Source organism: Onychomys torridus, chromosome 8 (genome assembly GCF_903995425.1).
Source record: "Onychomys torridus chromosome 8, mOncTor1.1, whole genome shotgun sequence".
Lineage (NCBI taxonomy): Eukaryota > Metazoa > Chordata > Mammalia > Rodentia > Cricetidae > Onychomys > Onychomys torridus.
In genome coordinates this window covers 43,090,850-43,110,329 of record NC_050450.1, presented here as the reverse complement: position 1 = coordinate 43,110,329, position 19,480 = coordinate 43,090,850, and the positions used below count along the sequence as shown (strand labels likewise).

The following is a 19,480-nucleotide window of genomic DNA, read 5'->3' as shown; positions in this document are numbered from 1 at the left end:
ATATCATGTCTTTCTCACTACACAATGATTTTGAGGCCAACCTGGGCTACATGATACCCCGTCTCAAAAAAGTAAAGAAGGGGTGAGGGGACACCTCAATCAGTAATGTGGAGGACTTGAGTTCAATCCCCAGAGCCCATGTAGAAAAAACTGGGTATAGTGATGCACACTTAAAATCCCAGCACCGAGGGAGATAGAGATAGGCTTGCTAGCCAGCCAGCCGAGGCTAATTGCCAGTCATAGGTCCCAGTAAGAGACCTTGTCTCAAAATACAAAGTGGAGGGTTCCTGAGGAATGACACCCAGGTTGACTTCTGGCCTCCACACACCTGTGCTCAACACACACACATACACCGAGACTCACATGCATACAAAAACACACAGGCGAGCAGCTGTGCTTCCCATCAGTGGGAGTGTGTAGCAAAAAAGCAGGTGCTCCCAAGTGGAGCCCAGGTGCTGGTATCAGCATTGCTCTAATTTGCAGCAGGCCACACCTGCTGCAAATACTAGCCTTTCTGAGCCCTCAGTGTGGCTCCACCCACAAACGATGGTCATGTCTCTTCCCTCTTATTCATACCACTTATTTTGAGTAGAGTTGGGGGTTTGATCGGTTCTTTCTTTCTTTCTTTTTTTTTTTTTTTCAAGACAGGGTCTCTTCTGTGTAGCTTTGCGCCTTTCCTGGAACTCACTCTGTAGACCAGGCTGGCCTCAAACTCACAGAGATCCACCTGGCTCTGCCTCCTGAGTGCTGGGATTAAAGGCCTACGCCACCACCGCCCAGCCGGGTTTGATCATTTCTAAAGATCCTTTTGAGGCTGGCATTCTGAGTTCTGTTTCACGCTAGCTGGTGAGATATTGTGACAGGGTGGTGCTTAAGAGCCTGGCCTGGGTGCATGAAGCTCTATATGAACTTCATTTCACAGACTGGATGGGAGATGGAGATGAATTGTGTAAAAACACAGGCTTAGTATGCACTCCATCGTGTGTGTGTGTGTGTGTGTGTGTGTGTGTGTGTGTGTGTGTTTTGTTTGCTCATGCGTGGGGGAGGGTACACACATGCATAGAGGGCCAAAAGAGGATATCATGTCCCCCTGCTTTATCACAGTGTTCCTTGTCCCTTTGAGACAGGGTCTCTTACCAAACCTGGAGCTAGGCCAGTAGTCAACTAAGGCACAGCAATCCTCCTGTCTCCACCTCCTACCCCAACAACAATAGGGTTTTGGGCATACACACAGCCACACCTGGCTGTTTAACGTGAGTGCTGAACGTTCACATCAGGTCCTCACGCTTGCACAGCAAGGGTTCTTGCTCCCTAGCCATTTTCCAGCTCCTTTGTGTTATCTTTTAATGCTTTTATACCACAGCCCCCACTTCCTGCTTCTGCCACATGATTGTGCTTAGTCTTTTCAAGGCATGTTTTTATAAGTGTGCACTTGGCTACTTTGGAGTCTCCCTGGTAGAGGTGGTTGAGGAGGGAGTGGCAGAAAGGATGGGACGCTGTCTTCTTCAACACAAAGCAAAACAAAACCCAGGCGGTGTGGCTCTCCTCCCAGGTGGGGCTTTTTAAGGGTGCTTGGTGATACTCTAGAAGAGTAAGAGGTTACCACCTGTCTGAGTCACTCACCTCCCAGCTTGGAAACTCCCTTCCAGGCTAAGGGGTGGCAGAGGATGCCAGGCTAGGGGCATCTGCCTCCCGCCAGCACCATGTCCCAAGTCTAGGGGGACGGAACCAAAGAAGACTACATTTCTGGCTTTAACAGTGAAATCTATCAATGCGTGTAATTTACATTTGGGCATCACCATCATTTCTCAGATGCTAGTGTGTGCTGAGCCTCTGTCTTAATCATACTCATCCTCACAAACACCTGAAGGGGAGGTATAATCATTCTCATTTTTTTTTTCCAGAAAAGAACCCGGGGTTTAGAGGCCACCAGGGTAGTAAGGGACTGGGTTGGAGTTGGGGCCTGTGCTTCTTCCGTAAAAAAGTGAGAAAGCCGGGACACAGGTGACACAAAGCCCAAAAGGAAGGTCCTTGTTGAAGACATCTGCTTAAGTAGGTGCCTGTTCACAGTCCCCGCTGAAAGGTCTCTCTTTATGTACAATGAGGGCATGTAGGAAATAGTCCCCTAGATCCTCATCCCCAGACCAGAAGATGAAGACCAGTCAACGTTGAACAATTCCAGTGACAGAGTATATGTTTCAGTCTTCCTCCTAAAAAGCATATTATCCTCCATGTTTAAAGAGCTGTCCTTTATTCCAAGGTCAAGGCTTTCCACCTTTCAGAATCGTGTATGTTCATGTCTATGGAGGCCAGAGGTCAACGTCAGATGTCTTTCTCTTTTGCCTTTCACCTTACTTATTGAGCCAGAATTATATATATATATATATATATATATATATATATATATGTATATGTATATGTATATATATAACATAATATATATAATATATAAAATTATAAATATAATATATACAATTCTTTCTGGTGGTGGTGGGGTGAGCCATGGTTTCTTATTTCCGAAGCTGGCCTCGAACTCAGAATCCTCCTGCCTCAGCCTCCCGAGTGCCAAGAGGGCAAGTCCTGCAGCTGGGAACTAGAAAAGACCCGGCTCTTGCTTCCCTACAGGGGCTTAGTCACACAGGAGGTAAGGACCCGTGTTGGACTTGGGAGGTCGGCACGGTGCCCTGAGGCCCCCTAGGTTTGAGCCAAGAACTGCTCCACCTAGCAGAGCCGAGGCCGTTGTTTACATCGCAGGTCACACCCCCAGCGCCCAGCGCGCAGCGCCATTGGATGGACGGCCCGTCGGTCTCCGGGGACTTTCCCAGGGGCGTGGCGTGGCCCCGGCATTTCCTGGTACGGACGAGCCTAGGGCTGCTGAGTCTGGCTCCGTGCCCCGAAGCTCTCGTCTTAGGGTGAGCGGGGCCGCCGGGGGATGGGCAGGCGGGAGGAGACCGGGGCCTACGCGGGGCGCGAGGGCTAGTGGCGAGAGTCCCGGAGTCGTGAGGTATCTGCGTCTCCGCCGTCAGTCTTCAGAGGCTCTCGGCCCGGGAGCTAGCCGGGCGCGCATGCGCACGCCTGCGGAGCGCGCCTGGGACCGGCCTGCGGACCCCAACGCCCAACCAGCCAAGTTTGGGTAGCGGTGTGCAGACGTCGTAATGACGAAAATCATCATCGTAGCCCACGCTTATTGGTCAATTTCCAGATAGTCTTTTCTTGTTTGTTTTGAGACAAGGTCTCGCTGTGTAGTACTCTCTGGTCTGGAACTCGCTATATAGAACAGGTTGGCCTCGAACTCACAGAGACCCTCCTGCTTTATTCCCGAGTGCGAGGATAAAAGGCGTGCAGTCAAGTGTTGATCTAAACTTTTAGTGTGAAACTCATCCAACTGTGACATTCATTTTAAAAATACATTTATTTATTGTTTGCATGTAAGGTTGTGGACAGACAACTTGCCTAAGTCGTTTCCCTTTTTCCAAACCTTGTGAGTTCCCGCCAGGGACTGAACTCAGGTGCTCAGGCTCTGTGGCCAGCGTCTTTACTGGCCATCTAGACAACCCTTCTCCATGAATGTTACTTTATATCTTCACCTCACCAGTGAGGAGCACAGGCAGCTTGCAGATTGTGATCACACAACTGGTGAATTGCAAAGTCGAGATTCGAACCCAAATGTTTGGCTGCAAAGCCCCCTACTCCATCCTTAATGAGCTTGTTTGGCACAGCCTGGGAGGCATTTGTGTACACAGGTGCCGGGTAGATACAGTAAGTTTCTGGGGATGATTATGGAGGGATAGTTTTTATGCTTTGGGTTGTGTTTTGCACCGTGGGAAGTTTCTGTGCCTCTGTGTGAGATCATGTGTATGGAAGTGGTTTGCTGTGCGTGTATTCATCTTGTGCCGGGCAGTGGGTGGGAATTTGGTGCTGTCAGTGAGGAACTGTTTTGGTAAAAGGGAGGGAGGGACTTTCAGGGATGAAGCAAAAGTCTCAGCAGTAGCCGTCCCCACCCCTTGCTGAATGACAGTGTGGGAAACGTGTGGATTCCTGATGCATCATTTTGATTTCACAGTCAGTCAAAGTGGGATTTGATCAGCTCTTACTCATGCTACCAACAATGAGGGGTGTGGTAGAGGGGAATTCAGACTCATGAGTGGACAGTCAGGGGACTCTCAGAATGGTTTTTTGGTCCTTGACGGAGGACATTGTGTTAGGAGAGCGGAATACTCCCACTAACTAAGCAGGCTCAGTATCCCTTTGTCCTTAGCAAATGGCCTGTGAAAATAACCCATAATGATAATTAGTAACTTTACACTTAGGAGTTTTTAAAACTTTTTCTTAATTTCCTCCTTACTTTTTTTTTTTTTTTCAGACAGAATCTTGTAGTCCAGGCTGACACTCTGTGGCTAAAGATGACCTGGAACTCCTGGTCCTCCTGCCTCTACCTGCTGGGATTACAGGGGTGTTCCACCATGCCTGGTTCTCGTTCTTTCTGACCATCCTGATAGTAGTTTTCAGGTTTAGAAGTCATCTGTTTTCAGCTAGGCCTTCGTTGTTGTTGGATTTTAGTTTTACATGTGTTTGTTTGTGCTTCTATGAGGGTGAGTGCATGCTAGGATACCCGTGCCCATGTGGAGGTCCGAGAACAACTTTCAGGACTTGGCTGTTTCCTTCTCCCGTGGGGGTTTTGGGGCTTGAACTCAGGTTGTTGGGCTTGGTGGTAAACCCCTTTACTCACTGAGCCATCTCAACAGTTCTAAACTCTGTTGTTTTATGTTATAACAGGGTCTCCATATCCCAGGCTGGCCTTGAACTTAACTTGTAGCCGAGGATGACCTTGAACTTCTGGTCCTTCTGCATCCACTTAAGTGCTGGGATTAGAGGCCTGCACTACAATGCCTGGTTTATGTGGCACTGGGTATTGAACCCAGGGCTTTATTCATGCTAGGCAAGCACTCTACCAGCTGAACTATACCCCTTTCCCCAAGGACCCTGTTCTTTTTCCACTAGCTTAGACTGTTATCATTGCTGTGTCCTTGGAAAATATTTAGGGCCCAGCCCTTTGTGGACACATTTAATCTTGTCCCTCAGAGCGACAGATGGGAGTGTTCTGCGTACTTATATGTATGATCACATTGTCCCTTGCACGTGGGTGTCCTGTAAGTGTGGGTACAGAATAGCTGGGGGTGGGTGCCTGTCCCTGGATGCCCATAGCAACTCTCTTGGGGCCCCAGGAAGCCATGGGTCTGACTCATTCCTTCACCCCCAATGCTGCTGTGTCTCTGGCCCGGATGTCCTGGCTGGGTCAGGCCGACCTGGTTTGAGTCTGATGGTGCTCTGAGAGGTTGTTTGTCTGCCTCCCTCCGCTGGTTACTACTGGCCCCCTTCTGTGCCCACTGTGATTTGGCAGGCCATGCTGCCTGCTGTTTCCCAGCTGAGTGTGCTCAGCTTGTTCTCATGCTGACTCCTCACACCTGCCTTCCCAGTGCCCAGAACACAGTGCCCAGCCCTTCCTTCCCATGGCTGCTTTTTCCTTATCTGTCGAGTCTCAGCTCAAATGTCACCTTCTCAGAGGGGGCCTTCCCTCTTCTTCCTATGCAGAATAGCCCCCCTTTCACTTTCTGTCATATTACTACTTTTTTTTCGTTCATTTATCATGATCTAAAATAAGTTTATGTGTGCACCAAATGTAGTGTGCTGGTGCAGGCTTTTGCTCCCTGGGCTCAGGAGGCAGAGGAAGGCAGGTCTCTGAGTTCAAGGCCAGCCTGGTCCACAGAGTGAGTTCTAGGATGGGTCACTGGAAGGTATGTTTTCTGATGTTCCTGTGAGCTTTCAGCTGGGAGGTGTTCGGGCCTCACCTGTTGTGTGGTTTCACCTTTCAGTGCTCCTCCTGTCTGAGAGCTCCTCCTGACAGCATCAGGAGCCAGTGGACAGTGAATAAGGCTAGCCATTGTGGATATAGCCAGGCCGGGTTGCAGCAGCCAAGCTGATGGGTGCCAGTGTTGGGTGTAAGGCTGGTGCAGTGTCCACCTCACTGTGACAGCTCCTGGTGTAGACCAGGTGGGTGTTGTATCCCCTTGCTTCCTCACCCAACTCCAAGAGATAGCAGTATTACCCTGCAGCATGGTGGGAGATCTCTTCGTACTGGCTGCAGTTATTGCTGAGGCTGTTGGAATCTCAGCCACAGGTGGCAAGGGACCCCACTTCCCAGGCTTCTGAATAACCTACCTCTAACCCTCTACTGGCCTGTGTCTGTGCTCTCTGATTGACTTGTCCTTAGCTCTATCCCAAGTGTTGGGTGTAGGATGTTGCTCAGTTGGTGGAGTGCTTACCTACTGTGAGTGAATTCTGGTTCCATTCCGTGCGTAAATCAGGTGTGCTAGTTAACGCCTACAACTCCAGCTTTCAGAAGGCAGAGACAGGAGAACCAGAAGTCCAGGATCATTCTTTGCTAATGTTTTAAGTTCAAGGCCAGACTCTGTCTCAAAACTCCAAATGAAATGAATACTCCAAATGGTGAAATCTAGCCATTGGACCCTCCTTGTCCACTCATTGGGTGGGTGGTCCTCGCTGGCTCCAGCTGGGCCAGGTCTTCTTGTGCCTCCCTGCTGATGTCCCCTGTGTCCCCAAGGTGCTCCCTGTCCACCTTGTCTCTCAGGAGGGGTGTCATGTCTCCAGCCACAGGCAGACCTTGGCAGCCAGGAGGCTGCTGCAGGAAATTAGTTCTCTGTGTTCTTCCCGTGACCTGCACTGGACGGACGGTCACCCCAGTGACTGGGAAGGGGGACTGCTGAGGAGTGGCTGGCTCCTTTCTGATGGCTGTCCCTGCAGGGCTGCCCTCCCTCACTGACCTTGTCCCCAGGCTGTTCTCTGAGCCCTGAGTTGTAGGACATTTTCTCTGCAGAGCACAAGGGTGGGCAGACCACTGCCTCAGCCTTGGCAGGTGAGTGGGGGTAGAGACGAGGAGGTGGAGGCACTGGAGCTAGAGTTGGCCCTTGTAGGGTGGAGGAGCCTCTAAGTCAGGGGCCTCAGTTTGGTCCCCACCCCTTCCATAACTCCCCTGCTCTAGGTCCCTCAGCCCTGATTGATCTTCACCTGGCTAGCCTCGGCTCACCACCAGTCACTGTGTTTTATTGAGACAGGCTCTCTCCCCCTGGCCTGGGACTCATCAATTAGGCTAGCCTAGCTGGCTAGTCAGTTCTGGGGATTTACCTGTGTCCACCTCCTCAGCTCTGGGGTTGCAGGCTGTGCCCCCAGGCTGGCCTTGCATTCATGCCAGGATTGCCGGTGTGGGCCGTCATGCTGGGCTTCTGGCTTTTGATTTAGTGTGTGTCTGTCTGTGTGACAGTAGAGGACAACTTATGAAGGAGTCCACTCTCTCCTTCTGTCATGTGGGTGGGATCAAAGTCAGGTCGTCAGTTTAGGGAGCAAGCACCTTTACCCACTCAGCCATCTCACTAGCGGCCCCACCCCACCCCCACCCCACCCCCTACCCCCTGTAAATGTGTGTTCTGAGGCTCAAACGCAGGTTTTCATGCTCCTGTGGTAGCACTTTAATGACGGAGCCCTCTCCCCTGCCCTCTCTTGTGTTTCTTCCAACTTTAGCATGAACGTGTGCATCTCTGACCAGTGTGTCACATGGTTGTATGTTGTAAGCTGTGCTCTGTGCTCCCTCACTGTCCCGCTCTCACACAGCTTGCATATGAAAGAGAGCCATCCACGTTTGTGTCTGCCACCCCATTCATTTTCACTGCCCAGGCATCTCCACCATGTATGGATGCATCTTCCTCCCTTTGTGGGCTGTTTGCTGCCCTTGGAGATGAGCATCTGAGGGTCTCTCCTGACTTAGCCTTCCTTTCTCTGGCCCTTTCATAGCCATGGTGACTCCTGTTTGGGTTTCACATTAAGGTTTATAGACAGCTCTGTGGTTCCTACTTGGTTCACACAGCATTTCCCACAGGGAAAGCAAAACGACAGGCCTTGGGCAGGCAGCAGAGCCAGGTTTGAGTCTGAAATTCTCTTCCCACCATATTTGGTATAAGGAGAATTCACAAAAACCGGCATCTTCCTCTGAGAGGGGAGTTACAGGGTTGCATAAGCCGGTGGTGGCATTTGGGCGCTGAGACAGGCTACTCCCAACGCTGTCCTTCTTGTCCTAAGATTGGCTTATTCTCAGCTGATGGTCGAGGCCACCCTGGCTCGGTGACATCCCTTGTCAGTTCTGGGCCCTAGCTGAGGGAGGAATGTGGGTGTGAAGGGGACACATTGCTGAGGACACAGGCGTCCTTTAAGGAGGACACATCTGCTTTGCTGCACAGTTTTGGTGGTTTGGACACTGCTCCTGGCCTGCTGTGATTGCCTTGAGCCTGCGGTAAGACAGCATAGCACAGTGGGAGCACATGGGCAGGGGTGGAGAGCACATGAGGAGGGTCACTCACCTCCTCAGTCATGAAGCAGAAAGAAAAGGGAGAACGAGGTACCCTGGAATCAAGCTTTGTAACATGGGGGGCTTTGGGGGACGTTCATTGTCCAACTATAGCAGAGACTTTCATGTATGTATCCCAGCTGTAAGAAACACGTGAATGCCGGGGCTCTGCCAGCGGATGTATAGTCTCTGAAAGGGTGGAAGCCAAAGTCCCTGTGTGTCTGATCACCAGGCAATACCTGAGTGTTGTGTCCAGTTCCAGGGCCTGTGGCAGCTAGCACAGTAGATTGGCAGATGGTGGGACAATGCCAGGAACAAGGTTACAAGGCAAGCCCTGAGGTTCCAGACTTTTTGGCCTGACATGGGAGGAGTGACATCTTGCTCCTTCCCTTGGGACCCAGGATATAAAAGCCATCAGAGGTAGAATTGGGAACACCATTGCGCCAAGTGCCAAATTCAGTCTTACAGAACCCCATCTCCTCTGCTGCCTTCCAGCCCGAGATGCTGAGCCCAGGTGACTGCAGGTCAGGGTAGACAGAGATGGAAGCCAGGGCCTGGGCTCTTGTGGGATTCTGCCTCTTTCCTCCCTGGGCACTGGAAGCTGGATTATTTGTTGACACACTGATAGAAAATTACAACATGTCCACACGGTTGGGCTTGCCCGGCGGACCACCTAATTATTTCCAGTTCAAAATAGCCATTTCCAGGTCAGAACATCTCGCGTGGCTAGGACTCCATGGCTTTACATGGTTGCATAAAGCGCGCGCACGCGTGGCATAGCCACATGTGGTCCTGTACGCATGCCCGGCCCACTCTTTAAAATGCCGGCACCATTTTGCACAGGTCTCTCTCTTCTCTCTCTCCTCTCTTCTCTCCTCTCTCCTCCTCTTCTTTCCTCTCCTCACTCACATGTGTGCTTCACACAGGCCTGTCACGTCTCTTCCTATCCTATATTAATAAACAGCTCTTCTGTGGACTAGTCGTGTTTGGGACGTGTTCCTTGCTGGGTAAGAGCGCCGCCTAAATAACTAACACACACAACAAGCTGTTTATCCTTGGGCAGATAGCTTAGCCCCTCTGAGTCTGCTCCCACATGCTGTCTAGGCAGGTGGATTGACCTCCTTGCTGGAAAGCAGGGGTAAGCACATTTAGCTCTGGCTGAGGTGACGCGTGTAATGGTTCAGCTAGCACTTGGCACATGGTGGAGCTGAACTAGACATTTCATTTCCTTAGCTCACCCTTCTGAGCACTGCTTGTGTGTATCATTTTTACCCAGCTGACCTTCCAGCTCTGGTGTCAGGCAAGTGCTGTGAACCCTGTATCAAAGGACACTAGGGACTCCCTCTGTACTGACTCAACACAGGAGAGGGGAGAGGGCTGAGGGAGGGGTGTGTGCTGCTGGAGGGGCACAGTCCCCAGGTGTGGCTGGAGCCCTGCATGTCTTGTAGTAGCTGGGCTGCAAAGAGCCATCAGCCCAACGCCTTTGCTTCCTTCCTTTCTCTCTCTTTTCCCTCTCTCCCCGCCCCGTGTGTGTGTGTGTGTGTGTGTGTGTGTGTGTGTGTGTGTGTGTGTGTCCGTCCGTCCGTCTGTGTGTCCCTGAATAAACTCATGGGCAGACTGCTGAGTTGAGAATCCCCCAGGCTACTGTAGAGGCTAGAGCTGGGGACAGATGATAGTTCTGTTAAAGTCAGAAAGGGATGGGCTGTGGAAGCAGCAATTCTGAACTGTTAGAACTAGAAAGGACTTAGAGAATGTCCAGTCCACTTAAGCATGGTGGCACATGCCTGTGATCCAGTGCTAGAGAAGTGGAGGAAGGAGAGTCAGGAATCCAACGTTGTCCTTGGCTATGTAGGGAGTTAAGTCTAGCCTGGGCTCCATGAGAATATATATATATATTCATGCTAGGTATGTTGGCACATGGCTATATCTTAAGACTCAGAAGGCACAGGGAGGTCTATGAGTTTGAGGTTAGCTAGCTACGTAGTAAGATCCTGTCTCAAACACGAAGACCAGCTGGGATATATTTGAGCGACAGAGTGCTTGCTTAGCATGTGGGTTCCATCCTCAGCACCACAATACATAAATAAATAGCAGGGCTTGGGGAAATAAAGTGCTTGCTCCATCAACATGAAAGCGACTGAGTTTGATTCCTAGAACCCACATAAATCAGCAGACAGACATGGTGGTTCATGCATGTATTCCCAGTGCTGCGGAGGAGGAACCAGGCAGATCCCCGGGAGTTCCTTGGCTGCCCAGCCTAGCCAAATCATTGAACCTACAGGTTCCAGTGAGAGACCCTGCCTCAAAAAAAAAAAGTAGACAGCTCCTGAGGAATGACACAGAAGGTTGACCCTTCAGTGCGCGCGCGCACGCGCGCGCACACACACACACACACACACACACACACACACACACACACAGAGGCAAAATAAAAGCCAGCCAAGGATGGAGTGTCGGTGGACAGTTCTGAGGTCAGTTTGGCATAGTGGTGGGATCCCCTTGTCCTCTTGCTGAATACTTACAGTGAGCTACATACTGAGCTGGGAACCACTTATTATATTGGATATTTCATTGTGAAACATGTTTTCTTGTTGAGTAAATCATGTTTGGGAAATAAAGTCAGAAGTCCATCCTTTGGCCATTAGAAAGGCACCCAGCTTTATCTAGTCAGGCAGCTTCTGTCTCATCCAGGCTCCCGCCCCTTGCATAAGAGGACAGGAGACCAAGGTCGTAGAACAGAGGAGGAGGCAGGCTTTTTTTTTTTTTTTTTTTTTTTAATAATTCTTCTGAGCTTCCTTTGTCCCTGTGTTCTGGCCACACCTGCTGATATATCTCACAGCTCTGCCTCTGCTGAGGACATAGACCTTTGCCACCACGATGTGATGTGCTGGAGCATTCCTTTGGTGCTAAGAGACCTTTGCTGCCTCCAGGGCTGAAGGTGTAGCTGTCCCCTGATACAGCCAGAAACCAGAGACATTGTGGGGCTTAAGTCCCCAAGCTGAGCTTGGTGATCTTGTCCTTCAACCCTGCCTTCTCCCCAGGGCTACTGGGACAGTCAGATAAAAGAAAGCCTGAGACTTCATACTTTATAAATGCAAATGACGCCGTTAGTCCCAGCACTCGGGAGGCAGAGGCAGGCGGATCTCTGTGAGTTCGAGGCCAGCCTCCCTGTCTACAGAGCGAGTTCCAGGAAAGGCGCGAAACTACACAGAGAAACCCTGTCTGGAAAAACAAAAACAAACAAACAAACAGACTATGCAAATGAGCATGAGTTTGGGGGTCATGGAGCCTTTCCCTGTGGTTCAGTACCCCATGCTTCCTGACCTGCTCCCACCTCCTCAGCCATTAGAACGTGCCTGTGGCAAGGCAGCCTTAGACAATCAGGAGCTGGATGTGAGTTTAGCAAGGCTCTGGCCCTTCCCTCCCTCTCTTCCAGAAGTGAGTCAGGGATGGGGGTCCACTCTACCGCCTCAGCCCCACCCCAGCCTTGAGTATGCCCCTAGCTGCTCCCCAGCCACAGTGCATCCAGAGTCACAGTGTCGTCACTTCATCACGCACTCTGCACTCTGGGCTGACCTGTGAGTCTAGGTCCTTTTCTGTCCTCAAACCAGGCCTCCACGTAGCCCCAGATCTAGTCCAGGGAGGGACATGGGGAGCTTTTTACTCACCAGCTCAGGGCTTCTCTAGAAGGTGTGAGCTGGCTGCCTCTTTTCTTTATCAATGTCTGTCTTTGGTTTGGGCAAGGTGTTGGTGTTCCCTGTAGGAAGGCCCCTTGCTGAATGGTGGCATCTGTATAGGTGGCCACCACAGCTTCCTCCTAGGCCCTGGTTAATAGAGAGTCTGCAGCCAGACCCACAAGGACATAGGCCTTTGTGTGGCCTTGGCCTCCCAGCTCCAGGTCTTGCATGGACCCAGAGGGAGAATTACAAGAAGGCAACCCTGATCTTCCTACCTGTCCCCTGCTGTGGTCTCTGGGACTGCACTATCCTCTCTTAGGCAGCCTCTCAGTCTCCAGCAGTTCCCTGTGCTTTTTGCCTGGGGGTGAGATTGGCTTTGTTGTATTGGGAGAGCCCTCCTGGTGCTAGTCCTTGGAGGTCCCCTGTGGTGATATGTTGTGTGCCCTAATAAACTTATCTGGGGATCAAGGACAGAGCCAGCCACTAGATTAGACATAGAGGCCAGACAGTGATGGCACACACCCTTAATCCTATCACTCTGGAGACAGATCCATCTGCATCTCTGTGAGTTCAAGGCCACACTGGAACAGAGCCAGGCTTGGTGGCCCACACCTTTAATCCCAGGAAGTAAGATGGCAGGGCAGAAAAAGTTATATAAGGCCTGAGGAAACAGGAACTCCCTGAGGATTTTGCAGAGGTAAGAACTTCTGGCTGGCTGTTCAGCTTCTCTGATCTTTCAGCTTTCACTCCAGTGTATGGCTCCAGGTTTTTTATTAATAAGACCGTTTAGCAATTCGTGTTACATCCCCCTGATCCTTGCACACCATCAGAAGCCATGCTGGAAGTGCATGAGCCACTGGGCCAGGGCTTGGCTGAAAGCCCCTCATCTCTCACCACCTTCCTCCTGGCGTCTCTCAGGCCACTCCTTTCTGGGGTTCCTCCTGAGTCCGCTATCTTGCAGTGAGCCTGACCCCTGCCCCAGCTCTGCCATTCCTCTGTCCACTGTGGTCATGCTTGTAAGGATTCTGTTCTTAATTACGTCACCAGCCTGCCACGATGTCCTAGCCTAAAGAGTGGCATGCCCTCTGTGCGTTCTCTTCTTTCTGCTCTCTCTCCTTCCATATTCTCTTTCCTCCGTGCGGTCTCTTTGTCTCTCTCCCTCCCTCCCTCCATCCCTCCCTCTCTCTCCCAATAAAGCTCTAGAAAGGTAACTATGGCTCCTGACTCTCCTCCAGCACTCTCCTCCACGAGCGTTGCCACTTAACCAACAATGTTTCCTCTGAGCCCCTTGCTTGTCAGCCCCTATATTCCAGTTTGCCACCTGGCCTTGTCTGGGCATCTCTGGGCGACAGTGGGGTGAGTCTAGTTTTGATTCTAGAAGTGTTGGGCTGGCACCCTGCCACTGTGCACAGTGATGGTGGCTGGGCTGGCTGCCCCCTGCTACTGTGCACAGTGATGGTGGCTGGGCTGGGGGGCTGATTTCAACATGGCCTCTTGGGAGGTGGGGTAAGTCCTTTCGGGCTCTGGGCCTTGGGATGAGTGGTGTGTGTTGGACCTGTGGGATCACTGCTTTCTGAAGAAGCCTTGGCCTTGGTTTCTGCCTCCGTGGAGTTTCTCTGTACTGAGAAAGCCGCATGGAGAAGAAAGTGACCAAACTGCCCCGTAACAGTGACTCTGAGTCTACTGTGAACCCTAGGGAGTGGGGCTAGGAACCAGGCCACCTGCAGCTACTTGCCACTCGGGGTGGCTCCAGCCTCAGTTTCCCCATTTCTTCCCTTTGGGATGACCCTCCTTCCTTTGCCAGTGACAGGAACACAGAGATATGTAAAGCCTGTTTCTGCCCAGGAAGTTGTTAGGCTGATGGACAGACACTGGCTCCAGCCGGATGCAGTCACATGGTGACAAGTGTAGGTGAGCAGAGGAGGACCCTCATGTGGGCTGCTGGGCTGAGCGTCCAGCTGTCTACCTAGTGCTTCACCCACACTGTCTCCTGTCGCTCAGCGGTGCATCAGTGTTTACCATTCTGCAGTGTGTGCTGACCTTTCAAAAAAAAAAATCCCTCCTAGCCAGCGATGTGGGTGTGTGGGCAGCTGTCCTTTGCCCCACAGGGCCCAGCTGGGAGTGGGTTCCTCTGAAATCGGTGTTCAGCTGGTGTTTGTCAGCCTTGGGGTGGGGTGGGGTGCTTGTCACAGTTTTGTTTTTCCTTCTGGCCCAGTGTGTTCTAAAGATAAAGGGAGCTGATGGCTTATGGGGCTGTGGGAATGGCTGTGTTGGTGGTACTGGTCCAGTGTACAAGGCCCTGCTCTGTCCCCAGCATAAGGCTGATGGCTGCTAGGCGTGGTGGTGCACACCTTTAATCCCAGCACTTGGGAACTTGGGAGGCAGAGGCAGGTGGATCTCTGTGAGTTCGAGGCCAGCCTGGTCTACAAAGCGAGTTCTGGGACAGCCAGGGCTACACAGAGAAACCCTGTCTCGAAAAACCTAAAAAAAAAGAAGGCGGCTGATGGTTCGTACACTGAAGGAAACAGCTAGAGCAGAGCAGTGGGTCTTGCTGCAAGCCACAGGAAAATGTAATGGAATTCAGCTGCTATCACTAAAGCTACTACTTGGAAAGGTCAAGGACTTTTCCCAAGGTCAAGCCATGGTTTAAGAAGTCTTGGTGATATTTTATTTTTGTGTATATATTAGCCGATTCCTGCTATGCTATGTATGATTCCAAGAACTCCTAACAGTATACTTTATCTGAAATATCTATCAAGCATGCAAGGCCAAATGATCTCCTGAATTAAGGTAAATTAAGCTCAGACCCTGTTTTCTTTTTCTTTTTTGGTTTTTCGAGACAGGGTTTCTCTGTGTGGTTTTGGAGCCTGTCCTGGAACTCACTCTGTAGACCAGGCTGGCCTTGAAATCATAGAGATCCGCCTGCCTCTGCCTCCCAGTGCTGGGATCAAAGGCGTGCGCCACCACCGCCGGCCAGACCCTTCTTTCTCACACAGCCTTAGTGGTATTTATACTAACATTACAGACTCCTAACATTTACCTCACCACCTCTAGGAATGTAGTTTGAGCACACAAATCCCTTTTTCTGATATATTAACTGATTTTAGCTCTTAGTTGACCTCCTCCTTTACCAGTCCTCTTTTGGGTTGTAAAAGAAAGCTGGGCGTTGTGGTGCACACCTTTAAACCCAGCACTCAGGGAGACAGAGGCAAGTGGTTCTCTGAGTTCCAGGCCAGCCTGGTCTACAGAGCTAGTTTCAGGACAGGCTCCAAAGCTACACAGAGAAACCTTGTCTCGAAAAAACAAACAAACAAAAAAGCGTGATGGTCACTGCCTGAGGAGAACTCTTGTCTGCCTTTGTGGCCCTGTGAGAATTCAAGCCTGGTGAGCTTGCATTAGCTAGAGCACTGCTATTGCATGGGTGTATACCTGTAAACCTCAGAGGCTGAGAGAGGATTTTGACTGGAGAGAATTTTGACTGGAGAACTAGAAGAATGAGATGGGAAGAACGAGAGGAGAAAGACCAAGATGGTGCAGGGCTAAGATGAGAGAATTAAGATATAACTTAGAAATCGGGCAAGAAAGGAGCTAGGCATGAGAACAGAACTGAAGCTGTGTGGACAGGATCTTATCCCAGAGGAATCAAGTAGACAGACTAAAGAGCTTTGTGTACTTAGATTCTTTTCCCGAAAATAATTCGCACTGTTTGTAGCTTCTCTTCTGGGCCCCTGGGAAGAAGATTATTAAAGCTGGACCATAATAATATTCGAGAGATTCTTAATTTATGGGTCATGACCCATTGGGAACTAACAACCCTTTCACAAAAACCATCTGAAAACACATATATTTATATTATGATTCATAACAGTAGCAAAATTACAGTTATGAGGTAGCAATGAAAATGATTTTATGGTTGGGGGTCACCACAGCGTGAGGAACTGTGTTAAAGGGTCGCAGCCTTAGGAAGGTTGAGGACCACTGAGGCTATGCGGTGGCCTGAGACTGCCCTACAAATGGACTTGAACTCAGCCATTCTGGCCCATGTTAAGGGAGCTATGGGTCCTCACCATGTGTATCTAGCAGGGGTAGGAACTGTGGTCCTTCCAGGCAAAGCTCTGCGTCTGATGCGCACACACTGGCCTTGCCCCGTGGCTGAGGTGCTTTACGCTCAATGGCCTCTGTTGTTGATGTACAGAATGAGGATTGCTGGGCCCCCAACAGAAAGCATCAGACACACATGCAGTTGGCACATGGTAGTGAAGTTACTGCCACCAACCCTGCTGTGTGCTTGTCTTTAGTGGACAGTGTGGAGGCCAAAAGGGCTGTTGAAGCTCCTGATTGAAGCGGTTTTTGCTATGGACTGATGATATTGGGAGGACAGTTTCAGTACCCCCAAATCCTGAGTTTCCCATTCCCCGTCAAGTCTTTGGAGTTATGGCCCACCACCCCATACTGGTAATTTGCACCCAGACCAGTACCCCATACCCAGACTACTATCCAGCACCCAAACCCCAGAGGTCGTTGTTGAATGAATGCAGGGATGAATGAATGAAGGCTCCTAAGCCACAGGAGTCTGCTGTACTAGCCGATCAACAACAACTCACAGCAGGAAATGTGCTCCACAGTGGTGTGATGGGAAGTTCTTCTGCTTAGAACTGAATGGGGCAGAGCAGTCATGACCTAAGACCCAAGGAGGAGGTCCACAGTGTCTTAGAACCTAGCCAGGGTCTCTTCCTCACCTTAGAGATCATCGTTTGAATTTAAGGCTTTCATTTCCCCTCCAGGAGAGGAAGAGGAGCTTCCCAGCCCCGTAGTGATCAAGCCATTTACTATGAGTGCTATGGGTGTTTACTTTATCACTGGTATGTGACAGGTATTGGGAAGGGCCAGGCAGGCAGCACTCAGGCCTCTCCTGACTCCTCCTTCTCGGATTCTCTGTCACACCCAGCAGCTCATTTTACTGCCATTGCAAATGAGCCAAAGTGCAGCGCACCTGCTAAAAAAAGATGCCTGCTGGTTACTCTCACAGAGTCAGAACGTGTGTGTCGAAGGAGGTGTGCTATGCAGTGCTATGGTCAGACCAGCCTGATGTGAGGTGTCCTGTTCTGGGTCATGGGGACTACTTTTTGGAGCTGTGGCAGACTGGAACATCATCATCCCCAGAAAAGATGACTTAAGGGCCTGGCCAGCCCTCTGATGTCTGCCATTGTCCCTACAGCCAGGTGGCCGTCTCGGCAGGGGTTGAGCTACCCTCATGGAAGGGAGAGGACCCTACCGGATCTACGACCCAGGGGGCAGCACGCCTCTGGGAGAGGCAGCAGCAGCTTTTGAACGCCTAGTGGTGGAGAATACCCGGCTGAAGGGGAAAATACAGGGGATAAAGACGTTAGGTAAAGACCGTGCTCCTTTCCCTGTCCCTCTTCCCGCAGCCTGCAGTGCCAGCCCCTCACAGAGGCTGGCAGGTGCCTCTGCCCATCACGCTGCTGTCCCTGTGACCCAGTGTTAGCCATCTTTGCATTCTGTAGCCTGGTGATGGCATTCCCAGCCCTGACTTCTGCCACCCCAAAGGGTGTCCTTGAGGCACCAAGAAGGAAGCATGCAGGGGGAGAGGAGTACAAGGCCCAGTTTGTGGACCTGGAGCCAGAATGGTCTCGACCTGTTGGAGAAGTGAAGTGTTGCAGATGAGGAGAGCCAGTGTACCAGGGCAGCGCCAGAACCCAGGGCTTGGATGCCAGGCCGGGAGCAGAGCTGGCCCAGAGCTCAGTACAGCAGGGCCCTTGGCCCTGTTCCTCCAGCTTCTGCTCAGGCTCTCCCCACTGCCGGCCTTCCCCTCCCTCCATCCTCGCCCACTGCACAGCCCACTGCACAGCATGCTTCTCCTTGGTACAGAGCCTTCACTTCCTTCCTCTCTTCACACTGTGTCTAGAAGTCACTTTCTCTGTGTTCGCGCTTGGTGTGGGGGGCCTAGCACCCTGGCTTCCCAAGTTTTTCTCCTTGCCTGGCAGAACCCACGTGGGATAGTGGTGGGTGGGGGTGGGGAGTTTTCCTTTCTTCACCTGCAGAAGGGAAACAGGCCTAGGATGCAGGCAGTCCCTCAAGAACCCCTCACTTTCTGCAGGTGGGGAACAGATATGAAGGGAGAGGTGGGCAGGAAGAAGAGGCCAGAGGTAGGGCGTTCCTTGGCTCCACTGCCAGACTCTTCCTATGATGGCCTGTTTTGGGCAGGGGGACAGCACAAGCTTGGACTTACAACCCACGTAGCCCCGGTGGGAATGAAGTCAGTCCATGGCCAGGTTTGGGTCAGGGATGGGAGAGCCATGCACTGGGCTGGGTAAACCTGTATGCTTCTCCACCTTGTCTCTAGGGGAGCTTCTGGAGGAGTCTCAGATGGAAGCGTCCAGGCTCCGACAAAAAGTGGAAGAACTGGTCAAGGACAGTGAGCTGCCTCCACCACCACCTGCCCCTTCCTTGGGCTCCTTTGATCCCCTGACTGAGCTCACAGGTACCAAAAAAATCCAGAACCCCTGCCTTCTCTGAACTTAGACTGCCCAGGCCCTGGATACCACAAGGCCTACCCCTTCTCCCACAGACCATCTTTCTGTGCACATCTTTTGGCTACAGCACCTGTAGAGGGTCAGGTCTATAAGGGACCCTAGAAGACTGTAGTGACACAGTACTCCTGATGCCCTAGCAGGCATCAGTGATCCATCACAGTGGTCCATGGCACCAGGGATACAGCCTTAGGACCCATCAGCATGGTCATTGAGTCCACAGCTGCTGTGTGGCAGGCCCAGCCCCTGGCATGGGAGCTGGACTTACTTTCTCTCCCTCCCTCCCTCCCTCCCTCCCTCCCTCCCTCCCTCCCTCTCTCTCCCTCTCTCCCTCTCTCCCTCTCTCCCTCTCTCCCTCTCCCTCTCTCTCCCTCCCTCTCTCTCTTCTTTCTCTCCCTCTCTCTCTGTCTCTCCCCCTCTCTCCCTCTCTTTCTCTCTCTCCCTGCTTCTGTTTCATAATCGAGAAGGCTGACACCCAGAAAAGAACCTGGCCTTGCCTCTTAGCCTTCAGCAGTGCCTACGCTGTCTGCTAAAGGAGAGGGTGACAGTGACTAAGGGCTGGTCTCTGTGTGGTGACTTCGTGTTATTCTAGAGTGTCTCGAGTCCAGGGTGAGGGCTGGAACCAAGAGAAGATCCCCCACACCAGACTTGGGCACTTCCTGCTGCTACTCCTCAGACTCAGCCCAGGCCCCTGTGACACCTTCTTTTTCGAGGATGATGGGTCTTGCTGGATGAGAAAAGTAGGGGTGTCAGAGCCTGTGGTACTGTTGCCAGAGGGCATTCTAGTCCTCACTGGCCCAGTCCTCTGTTAATTCTCAGGGTCTAATTGGTGCCAG

The 19,480-nt window shown here is 51.4% G+C and overlaps 1 protein-coding gene across 4 annotated transcripts in view; it reads left to right on the top strand.

The window, feature by feature from the left end:
- The first annotated feature begins 2,822 nt into the window (after positions 1–2,822).
- Tnip1 (TNFAIP3 interacting protein 1) overlaps positions 2,823–19,480 on the top strand; it is a 44,945-nt gene continuing 28,287 nt past the window's right edge. For 3 of the 4 annotated variants that reach the window (XM_036195850.1, XM_036195849.1, XM_036195848.1), the window contains exons 1-3: positions 2,823–2,912; positions 17,312–17,483; positions 18,458–18,595. In XM_036195850.1, the coding sequence (XP_036051743.1) occupies positions 17,348–17,483; positions 18,458–18,595 (274 nt within the window). In that variant the 5' untranslated portion in view covers positions 2,823–2,912; positions 17,312–17,347. The remainder of the gene's footprint in view (positions 2,913–17,311; positions 17,484–18,457; positions 18,596–19,480) is intronic. The other variant, XM_036195851.1, reaches the window with a different exon arrangement.